The following is an 11396-nucleotide window of genomic DNA, read 5'->3' as shown; positions in this document are numbered from 1 at the left end:
TCACAGCACAGTGTGAACATTTATTTGTTCACAACATTTATTACCCTCCTTTCTAAGTAACAAACCTCAGCACCAGTATGATAAAAGCCAGTTTTTCAGCTACCGCCCAACCCTCACCTCCTCACTAGCGCTTCGCAAGGTGTTCTCCTTCCCAACACAAATTCTTCCCTTTCTGATTTCTACATGGCTATTAAAGCAAAAAAACATGTGCGAGGGTCACGAGGCTGAGGAGACGGATGGCACGTGGGGCACAATCCGTTGCCTCCTAGGGCAGATGTCCAAACGAGGGCAGGGGAGTTGACCCCTAGATGCAGGCAGGCAACAGGGGCTCTGCTGCCCGTGGTTCCTGGTCACTGAAACCGCTGCAACTGGTGTGATACCCACCAAAGAACTTTATAAAAATCTCATCCTTAGTCTCGTCTGCAAAATGGAAATGGGAGCACATCTCTGCTTTGTAAAGGGTTTATGAAGGCTGCGACTCTGGAGGCAGAGCGGCAGTACCTCACAGTGATTATTATCCTTTCAAGCAGATGTAATTACACTAATCAAGGATGTCTGATGCTGAATTTTACAATCTAGAAGTGCAAAGTTCCCTGAATTAGTCTTTAGTGGTTAAGATTTAGTGGGAGTTGAAGGAGGCTCTAGAGAAGACCAGAAGAACTGGTCTGGGGTCAGTTTTTCCTAATACATATGATTTTTGAGGCTGAAAAGGGGAGTTTCAGGAACTGCTTCACATGCTGCTCAGCTGCCCTGGCTGGGAGCTGGGCAGCGCCTGTCTGAAGGATGCAGTGGGACACTCAGGGTGGTACTTCATCCTCTTCGTCCATCTCTGTGGTCTCATCTGCTCAGAACCCCCATCTGAACCGGGGGGCCCATTTCTAAAGCAAAGCCAGTCCCATGCTGGTCCCCAGCCCTTCATCATTTCAGCCTCCTCTCCCCGTGCCCCAATCTCCTCTGAAGACCCCCCTCGGAAGACAAGGAGAGGAACTGGACATTGCTCGGGGGGGTTCATCCAATGCTGCTGGCCATAAAAAAAATTATTTCTTAAAGATTAATGCGCATCTGTTGCCAAAAAGATGAGTCTTCCCAAGGAAAAACTTTTTTTAAAGATCTGCTTGTTGGAAGGCAACATGCTGCTGGGATGGTTTGCTGGCTGAAGGGGCTCCTCTGTTCTCTTCCCAGCTATTTTAACCTCTGGCTCCAGATAATTTTGGCTACTTAATGGGCAAATTAATGGGTGAAAATCTTTTAGCTTTCCCCAACAGAACAACACAGAGCATTTTCTACGGAAACCTCATGACAAAGCCCCCTAGATGCTGTAGAGGCAGAAAGGTTCTTGGGTTAATCATCAGAACAGCAGGGAATTAAGAAATCTGGGGAGACGAATACACCAGGGTTTTGTTAGATAGATGCTTAAAAAGAAAATAATCCAGACGTACTTTGTTTCAAGTACCTCAGAAGCTGAGAGAATTCGGTGCATCTGGCTGCAGCTGCTACTTCACTTCTGTAATTTAATGTCATTGAGGTGCATTATGTCAAATAATTACCTTAATGAAGACTCTAATGGGAGAAAGGAGGAAAATAATAGAGATACTTTGAAGAAACGAAGCTGTGAAGTTGCTTTGGTTTTAAGCTGGCGCTGATTTATCTCCCTTCCTCTGGCTCTTGCCCTTACAGAGGTGTCCGAACTGCCTCTCTTTCAAAAATAATATGTTTCAGATGCTGCCCCAGTGATGGATTTTTGCATCTTGGATACAATACCATAGTTTCTAAGTTTGAAACAACCCAACACATAAAACCAGCTCTCAGTTCAGGCAAGTCCAGCCCCTCCAAGTTCTGCTACTTCCCTGCTCCCTGCAGAGCGCTGACTCAAATGTCAAGTTTCTGTCTACCACTTTTGAAGTCCTCCAGGATGTTGGCCTAAATTAGAATCATGGAATCATTTAGGTTGGAAAAGACCTTTAAGACCATCGAGTCCAACTGTAAAGCTAACACTGCCAAGTCCACCACTACACCATGTCCCTAAGCATCTCATCTACATGTCTTTTAAATGTAGGGGATGGGGACTCAGCCACTTCCCTGGGCAGCCTGTTCCAATGCTTGACAACCCTTTCGGTGAAGAAATTTTTCCTAATGTCCAACCTAAACCTCCCCTGGCACAACTTGAGGCCATTTCCTATCACTTGTTACTTGGGAAAAGAGACCAACTCTCAAATTGACCTTTATTGGCTGGTCTCAAACTCTTCTGAGGTCCTTCAGCTATTTTATTTATATTTTATTTTGAAAAAAGCCTTTGTGAAGTGATTTCATAAAGTCCTCATGTGTTGATTTCCACCATCACCCATGCCCAGGATGTGCATCTCATGGTCATATTGGTCCTGAATTTATTTCATTGGGCTGAAATGACACTTTCGTACATGAATAAACTATCTTCTAACGGCTAATATTTATCCAGGCTACCCAGGTTTCTGCGCATGAAACCTGAAAGAAAAAATCCCTGAAAATTAAATTAATCCATTCAAATAAGTTTCCTTTCTTGCTGCCTAAAGGGATAACTTGAGAAAGAAAGGAAGCGTGTACTTCTTCTAGCATGGACGTGGTGGCGGAGGTAAGTGAGCTCTTCCCCCACCCTGACTCCCACATATTTCCCGGTTAGCCTTGCCTAATGCTGTGGATAACCCCCAGTCATATGAGCTATCTCCCATCATTCCTGGAACAGCTGACTCCAGACCTTCTAGATTTAAAAAAAAAAAAAAGGAAGTAAATTTAGCCCATTTTTCTCAAATTAATGCAAAATGTGACATTTCATCTTTTTTTTTTTTTGGCAAATATTTTTCCTCAGACTCCAAACACTTCTCTGACTCTGGAAAATTAAATGTGTGATCCTATTGCAGAAGCCTGTGCCCAGCCGCTGCCACAGGTCTCTGGCATTCCCTGTATTTCCAAAAGTACCCTTAGCTTCTCACGTGGTTTTGCTCCTCCTTGTGCTTCCTGGACAGCTTCTTGTAGAGGTAAAGTGCTCGCTTCTCCTCCCAGCTCTCGAAGAAGGACCCTGCGATTTTTCTGCACAAGCGATGTGCATAGGTTTCCAGGAATACGGTGACGTAGAGGATGCAGAAGAGCAGCCCCACAACGAGCAGCACAGAGGGGTTGGGAGGCATCGGGGGGCTGATCCTGCAGTGGGCAGAGCTGAAGGTCAGATAATGGTGGTAGCTTCTTTCAAAGTCCTGAAGCGGTAATCCTTCATAAGGAAGCTGTAAAAGTTTCAACAGAAAGGGCAGGATCCTTATTTTAGCCTGAAATAAAGAGAGTTAAAAGTTAAACGGGGTGTGAACAAACCAAAATCAACTGGTTACTACAAAACCATCAACCTGGAGGTGTGTAATCACCGTTACAGCTTGTTCGGGTGCGTTGAGAGAAGCACGCTGAAGCGCACATACGCTTCAGGCTGAGCGAGAATAACAGCATGATGTGTAGGCGCCGAGTCCTTGGCACGGTGGGACCCTGTCCTATCTGTCATCTTTATCTGCTGCTACAGAGATCATAACAGGTATTCATGTGTGAGATTTACAATGCAAGACAATACAGGCGGCAGTATTAGTGGCTGCATATTTGAATATTAGAGGTTTTTTCTAAGCCCTGATTATTTTGCTGTAAATTCATCATAAGCAGGTATCTGCGCCAAGGAACCCCGGGGCTGGGGAGGGAGGCAGGCTGCATGGTGGAAGAGGAAAGCTAAAAAACTAAACCAGAACTAGTCCAGATAAAGGATATTAAAATAGATAGGAATTGGGGAGGCTTGTGAAAAAGATTGCACAGGGTGACAACAATGCCAGTGAGCAGGGCTTTGTCCTTAAAGAATGGCCAGCGCAATAAGATGGGAGACGTCCCCACAGCCGAGATGTGTATTCACCTGCTTCCCCCATCCTTTTGTTCTTGCACCCACTCTGCAGCGGGGGGACGGTGCCGCAGGGACGCCCATTCCTCCACCCTGCCTAGGGAAGAGACCTGGAGATACAGGGACGTCTGACTGCCACGTGCTAGCAGTGCCTTTGCAGCATGAGGCACTATTTATCCTCTCCTTGCTCCCAAGGGGCTGTAATTTGGAGCAGGTATATGCTGCCATTTGATGCACCAGAAGGAGCAACTGAGGTTGTGCCTCCACCTCCTCCCCCCAAGCCTGTTGTGTTGCTTGTCCAGCTGGCTGCTGGGGAGGGAAGTAAGGATCGCGTAAATAAGGCTGCGAAGTCTGCAGTCCCCACCGCCACCTCCTGTGATGTGGTACACAGCGGGGTCCCTGTGCCGGGAAGGAGAGGGGACACCACTTACGTTGTATTTGATGTTGAGAGTGACGGGGACCACGGAGAACTGAGCCGCCTTTCTCACCGCGGTGTCTGCCACGCTGAACGCGAAATGGTCCATCGCCACGACCACCAGCATCAGCATCAGGGCCACGGTGAGGAGCATGGCTTGCACGAGGCACAGCATCACTTCTTCCCTGGACAACTTCAAGCCTGTTGGTCGAATGAGGTTTTTGGATGAGCCCACCAGCAGATGAGCTGCTTTTCTGTCCACAGCTAAACGCTCCAGCTTCTTAGTGACGTAAAGATTGTCAAAGCGGAGGTTGGTGAGATAATTTTTCAAATACCAGGTGGACTCAAAACAGAGATAGAGCATGGAGAAGCCAGCAACCAGCTTGTTGGCTACTCGTACAGAGTCTTTGACCAGTACCTCAACAGCCAAAAAGTCCCTCCCAATTTTCTCACCAGCAAGGTGCATTTGCTGGTAAATCAAGGAGCTGTTCTTAAGCAGTGAAAACTGAAAATGTCCATTCATAGGTCTATAAATATTAATGGAATGAACATTTTCTTGGATCGCATCCCCAAACTCCCAGGAAGCTGTCTCTAGCAGAGCAGTTGAGTTCAGAAGACTCTCAGAGGAGTTCTTGCAGATGCACTTGATAACCTGCAGTATGGTTTTAATGTTGCTTATGATGTTGGGTGTTACGTTAACCACTACAATCATGATGCAGGTCGACAAGAGAAGCTTCCGGCCTTGTTTGGTACCTAACGTAGGCATGATCATACTGAAGACGCAACGGGCAGGATGCACCAAGAAAAGGGTGAGGAGAAGGAGCAGACTGAAGGAGACGGCCATTGCAATGGAGAGATGCCAGGAGTACTCCAGGGAAGCAACCAACCAGTTGTAAAAGAGGCCTCCTATCACCGCTGTAACGCAGGAACACTGCAGAAACAAGGTCCACAGCTCTCTGCCGTTCGCTGGGATAGGCTTGGAGTAAACTGACCATAGGTCTGCCGTGGTCCTGCACACCTTTGGGAACAGAAAGTCTTCACAGTAGACACGGGCTCTCATCCTGTACAAAGAACAAATACCCAGGTGTTAGCAGTACGGAAACGCACTAATTAGGGGGCTTTCTCGAGGTGATTGCTCATGGGTCTTTATAACGTCCTTTGCTGAGTGCCTCTGCTCTTCTCTACCTCTCTGCTAACCTGAGTAGCTGGGACTGAGATCTTCCCTGGAAGCATGCAGGACAGGGAAGTTCAAGGCATTTCTTGAAAGATCAAATACCAAATACAATGTGACTGCTCCTCCGATAACGCAAGCACAGGAAAACATTGTATTATTCTATAAAAATCATAAGAAAGTCATTCAGAGCGGTCAACCCCTTAGCAGTGGCTAAGAGTGGCTTTAGTGGTTATTTAGAGGATGCTGGAGGGAGAAAGAGGAGGCTCCTGGCTGCTGTGGAAATCGTTAGATCAGCTCCGTAATTACAAGGTGTTCAATGGATAAGAGGCAGCTGAGTGGGAGTTTCTGCCTCTTAAGAGGAGACCAAACAAAAATCTGCAGGTTTAAGACCGACAAATACAGAACTGATCAGAGAAAACCAGTTTCACACTGAAGCTCCAGTGTCAGAGGAAATCTCCAAGGATAAGAATTTGGCCACTGCAGACGAAATGAAATGTCCCATAAAGCTATTTAAATGTCTAATGAAAACAAACGTTTGGGAAGGAATATCATTTCTCAGGCCTGACATGTGGAGTGACCCTCCAGAGACCAGAAAACCTGGTGGGGAGAAGGACCCTTTTCCCAGGATTAAACCCAGCCAGGCGATCCCCCTCTGCCCCCACCCGACAGCAGCCTCAGTTACCCTTGGACGGAGAATTTTGACTAGCAAAGGAGGTTTTTTAGTGGAAAAAGGCCATTCAACAGCTATCAAGACAGAGGGAAGGAGAGGGATTAAAGCAGACACTACATACCCAGCGGCAGAGAGGTGCCCCAGTCTTGCTTGAAAACTCTCCATGCTCCAGTGCCTTATTGCTCTCAGAGAGGATCCTGGATGCAGCTGCTGGGAGACGCAGGATAGGAGACCAAGGCAGCTGGCACCAGAGAGCCAGGACTCAAAAAAACCCAAGACGTTTTAAGGCAATTCAGATCAGTAATGCTAGCAATTCCTGAAGTGAGTGGGCAAACCTGGTGTGTGAAGCCCGGGGAATAACCCCGCTCCAGGACAGAGCCCAGATGCTTGGGCTTTACACTTCTGATCTTACTGCTGTTGCAGAGAAGGCTTATTTTCATGACACATAGCTGAAAAAAATGAGTCAATGACATATGGACTGACGAAGATGGAACAAGCATCACATGGAACATGGGGTGTCACCATCCCTTGTGGGGAAATCAGCTGTCTCATCCCAGCTGACTTCTCCTCCCACTGCCCACAAGCCAGCAGCAAGGTTGAGATTTCTCTCACAGAGAAGGGGAACTTTTCCTCTTTCAGACATCAGTCATGGCACAAAGGGCATGGTAGGATCCAGCAAACCATAATTGTTCATCTTTTCTGGCAGGCTGCTGCTCCCTGCTGAAACCGTGAGCTCATGTGCGGGGTACACAAACTGCTTAAAGGTCCATTTCATAGTCCTAGCAGAGGAAGATGAAACTTCAAACTTGAACCCTGCCCAATTCCCCGTACCCCGCAAATCCGCTGCAAAGAAAGCCCTGCCACAGGCAGGATTCCCAAAGCACCGAGAAGCTCCCAGATGTGCAAGCCAGGACCTGTGGTCCCCACAGGGCTGGCTCGCCTGACCCCTGGGATGTGCAGGGCACAGAGCTCCAGCCACCAAACCCACTCGCCGGGAGACGAGGACCAGCCCGTGGTGTTTGCTCCCCAGTTATATTTCCAAAGAAGAGGATTCCCCCTCTTCTGATCAGCTGGCACACAAGAAACGCGTACCACCGCTGCCGACCCCCTTGCACTGAGCTCCTGGGTTACGGGAGCCTTCCCTGGCTCCCACCAAACGTGCCCCTTTGCCAGACGCTTTCACACTAAGCCACCGCTTGTGGGCAAAGGCGACACAGCTCACCCAGCCGCCGCTGAGCCCTCTCCTTTCAGGGACCTGCTGTCCCATGCCGAGCCGAGCCGAGCCCTTCCTGCTGGGTGGGAACCGCCGGGCCCCTGGGATGTTCTCATGCTCCCCTGGGCGGGAGAGGGCAAAGGGCTGGAGGTCAGCCCTGTCCCAGCCGCCCCAGGGACGGAGCACGTGGGGCTCTGCTCTCCGGCGAGCAGTGGGAGAGCAGCACCCTCCCCGGGGGACATGGCCGGACCCCACGGCAGCGGCAGTCATCGGAGGACGAGCAATTGCGAGCACAAGCGGGCAGAGGAAACCTCTGCCTGCTCCCTCAGCCCTTCCTGCCGGTACCAGGCAAGGTCCTTTCCGCCCTTGCTGCTCCACTCAACAACTCTGCTTTACTGCTAGAGTTTTTCCTTTTCCCACATGGCTGGTAGAGCAAAGATTTCCTCCTGGTGCCCTGGAGCACAGACACTGAATGAGAAACTCTGACTGGCTCCAGCCGGGAAGAGGCACCAGCCAGGCGGGCGTGAAAGAAAGTGCCATTTGTTTGGAGCATCCATAGCAATTGCTTGCACAGGCCATGAATTAGGTCTTGAATTCAATCGGCAGACTATAAAGGACCACCCCAGAAGGCCCATAGCTGTATTCTGCAAAACTCATCAGGTTCTCCTTAGTCTCACTGTATTTCTGAGCTAACTGATTTCATCAGCCCCTGGGACCTCATCCAGGCTAAGCAGGTAGCTTTCTGGGCTGCAAAATAAATGTTAGCAATAAAGAACAAAAACCCTCAAGTCTCCGCCACGTAGCGATGAGGGTTGTCTGAGCCTGCTGCATCGTCTGGCAAAGGGGAGCTGAAGTCTGTGGGGCAGCCCTGCTTGACCAGTAACTCCAGGCAGCACCAAGAAGTGTTTGTATACAAAGTCAAACTTAGATTTTCCTCTGGCTCAACTCAAAATTGATCTCTGCAGCCTGGACTATCCTAAACCTAGGATACCTTCTATTTTATACCCCAAACTGACAATCTCTAAATAAGCTAGAACCCTCAATGCCTAACTTTCCCCAGGACACAATGAACAAGCTTGCTTTGCCAAAAAAAAGAAGAATTAAAAGTGCGTGTTTGTTCATACAGACACACGAACCGTGGGCGAAGGCTGGGGAGCAGGACACGGGCAGGACCGCGCATCTCAGCGAAGCAACTGTGACATCTTGCGGTCGGATTCCGCTAAAGTACCTCAAGGTCTGTGTTCATTTCAGCTCAGAAACTAAAGTCTGTGAGTGGGAGAGTTTTGAGGAAAACTGAGGAAGTGAAGGAGAAATGGGAGGCTGGTGATGGGGGTGCGTACGCTGAGTCCCCTCGGGATGCTCCGAGGTGCCTTTTCCCACCCTGTGTCACTGGGGATCTTGTGGCCCAGCTCCCAGGGGGTATAAAGGGGCTTTGCTGTCTTGACAAGCTCCCATCTCTATAGAGCTCAAGCTCTAAAAGTTTCTTTCTCTAACATACCCGATCTAGACTTTTTAACACTACAGTAGGAGACAAAGAAGAAACCCACATCCCTGGAACTAGCTTGCTGCAACTATAGGAAGACAACAGAGGGTTTCATTTGTACCACAGCCAGAAAGCATCGCCTGGCTTTGCTCTGATTAGGGATGGTGACTGAGCTTGTACCCACCAGGATGGGGATTTTAAATCCTTTCCGGCTTTGCCGATTGCAGTGGTCACAGAGTGGGTCTCAGGGCAGCCCGAACAAGAGCCTCTTGCCAAGACACCTGCAAGTTCAGCCTGTAGTGACAGGGTAACCCCGCGGTGGTGACGCCGATGGGAGGGGGTGCAACGTAAAGGAGCGGCTGTATCACAGGTAGAGCGTGGGGTACATGAACTATACAGCTTAAGAAAATGACTGGGTAAAGAAGATGAACGGAGGGCTAAAAATAGGATGATTTAAGGCTGAAGATATTTCTCCATGGCAATATCATCAGCACCTGCTGATCACATTATTCTGCCAATTCAAGAAATTGAGGGTGTGGGAAAGATTAGCCCATTAGTGGTGATTCTTTGCTTGTTAAAATCACATGCAAATGAACAACTTACAGTGATAAAGAGCCAGGTCATGTCGTCTTAGGTTTTTACTATAGAAATATAGAAAAATCCCAGCAATATTCTTTCAGTGACCGACGAGGGATAAATGTGGTAAGGGAACCAAGGCTATCTAACCTGCAATAGCTGAATTTCCCCTATCATGCCGGGCTTTCTTTTGTTTCAGGAATCTTTCCCGTTCTCTCCTGAACTTCCAGCATCGCTGCCGGGTGCAAACAGGCTGTGCACAGCCCCGGAATCACTCACCGCTGTACAGACCCGTATAGCAGCTCCGCCGTGTGAACAGTTTGTAAAGCAACTTGAACGCTTCTGGGATAAAAGATACTACAAAATGCTTTCCTACTGTAAATAAACCAGAACGATTTTCCTCCAAGTGTCTCAGGAGAACATGTGGATATTGGTCCGGGATTGGATGGGGAACATCAAAGGAGTAAAGCAGAGATATTCTGGATGTTGAATTTCAATGCGTGAGTGGCATTTCCTGGTAATTAAAATTCACAAGCAGGCTGCTAATGTGAATGGCTTTTGTGATGGTTGTTGGAGTTTTACATTCCTAGAGAAACAGTGCATAGGCGGGCAAAGTTCCTTTAAAATAACACAGTCAAAGTTAGAGAAGGTTAGTACAGCACTCGAAATGCCCTTCCCTGGGAATTTTCATATCTCTGCTCACATCACAAACTCTTCAAGAATAACGGGGTTGACTTACCGTTAAAAGCTGCTTTTGGCAAATTTTAGTACTAGCAGCAGCAAATGGAATTAGAAATTATTCACGCAGGCCAGTTCACCCTTGAACCCCTACTAAATCTTAAAATCTCTGTTTAAAAAAAAAAAATTTAAAATCAAGCATGCCAGACTAGTCCTGCTCTCACAGATGCCTGGATATGAAAAAACAGAATTAGGTAATGCTGTCGTCCACACGCCTTCAACCAGATCCTCTGGGGAGCCCTGGGAAACGCAGAGGCTGCTGATAGAGCTGGCAGAAGCCAGGTCTTTGACTAAAGTAGAGGTTTAGGATCCAGGTGCTCCTCACACCTTTTCCAGGTCTGCCAAGGCCCCGTTGTGTGACCTTGGGTAAGTCACTGGTCCCCTCTCTGCCTCAGTTTCCCATGTCCACACAGAGATAATAAACCTTCCCTGGCTGCGTTGAGATGCCAGGACACTGGGAGTGATTTTTGGAAACTTCTACACAAACTTCATTGTCTTAGTTCTACTTTCCTGCCCAAGTAAAACCGTCCTCCTGGATTCAACTAGGATGCACCAAGCCAGAGCTGAGACCGTAAGTAAACCTGCGACCACTACATCTGCAACGGAGCTGGACTGGATGTTACCCTTTGAGCCTTGAAATTAGACAATCCAAAGGCCCCCGCTGTCCTCCAGGCTGCAGGGACAGGGGCAGCTCTGTGCCAGTGACCAGCTCTGCTCCCCTGCAGCAGCAGCTCTGGCCGCGGCAGGGCAGCGGGACAGCAGGGCTCCTTCCTTCCCTTCCACGCAGGGCGCACCCGTTCCCTGGCCCCAGGAAGCCATGCTGCACCGTTCACGGGAGAGCCGGCTGGGAAAGGGAACCGCAGGGAGCAATGTTCCCTTCGCCATTCAGCCATTCTGCGCGAAGGCATGAGGAGGAGCATCCATGCAGAATGACCCAAACCCAGCGGGCAGCCGGCGTGGAGCTGCCCCGGGGAAGCAGGGCAGTGATACGGGGTATCCCCAGCAAAGGCGGCTGCCGGGGCTGCACCTCTTTAGCACAGCAGCCCTGAGACGCTGGGCTAGGAGCCTTCCCAGTCTCGTTGCTCCTCTGCTTAACAGAGCTCTGTTTTGGCTTGGACTGGGAGGGAGACCTCGCTGCTCCTCCTGGGGAACCACGGCCCAAATCAGGGGGTGAAGCTGGGGAGGGGGAGGCTCGGGCTTTGCTTTTCTCCTCTCAATCTACAGAGCAA

General features: G+C 49.1%; 1 protein-coding gene across 1 annotated transcript; it reads right to left on the bottom strand.

Annotated features, from left to right (window-relative positions):
• Positions 1-2823: 2823 nt before the first annotated feature.
• Positions 2824-6322, bottom strand: OCSTAMP (osteoclast stimulatory transmembrane protein). The gene is made up of 3 exons (XM_075166084.1): positions 6279-6322; positions 4330-5374; positions 2824-3296 (listed from the first exon to the last, which is right to left on the bottom strand). The coding sequence occupies exons 1-3, from the start codon at positions 6320-6322 to the stop codon at positions 2955-2957; spliced, it is 1431 nt and encodes a 476-aa protein (XP_075022185.1). The 3' UTR covers positions 2824-2954.
• Between the last annotated feature and the right edge of the window lie 5074 nt (positions 6323-11396).

This window comes from Calonectris borealis, chromosome 17 (assembly GCF_964195595.1).
Source record: "Calonectris borealis chromosome 17, bCalBor7.hap1.2, whole genome shotgun sequence".
In the NCBI taxonomy this organism is placed as follows: Eukaryota; Metazoa; Chordata; class Aves; order Procellariiformes; family Procellariidae; genus Calonectris; species Calonectris borealis.
Note: the sequence above shows the minus strand (reverse complement) of the source record. Positions and strands in the feature narration are given on the sequence as shown.

Bases quoted from the DNA above. Each gene is read 5' to 3' on its own strand.
- OCSTAMP (XM_075166084.1), bottom strand. From the start codon at position 6,322: ATGGAGAGTTTTCAAGCAAGACTGGGGCACCTCTCTGCCGCTGG. The intron at 5,375-6,278 runs GTATGTAGTGTC...TTCTTTGTACAG, and splicing joins GGGCACCTCTCTGCCGCTGG to GATGAGAGCCCGTGTCTACT. The intron at 3,297-4,329 runs GTAAGTGGTGTC...TCTTTATTTCAG, and splicing joins CTCTCAACATCAAATACAAC to GCTAAAATAAGGATCCTGCC.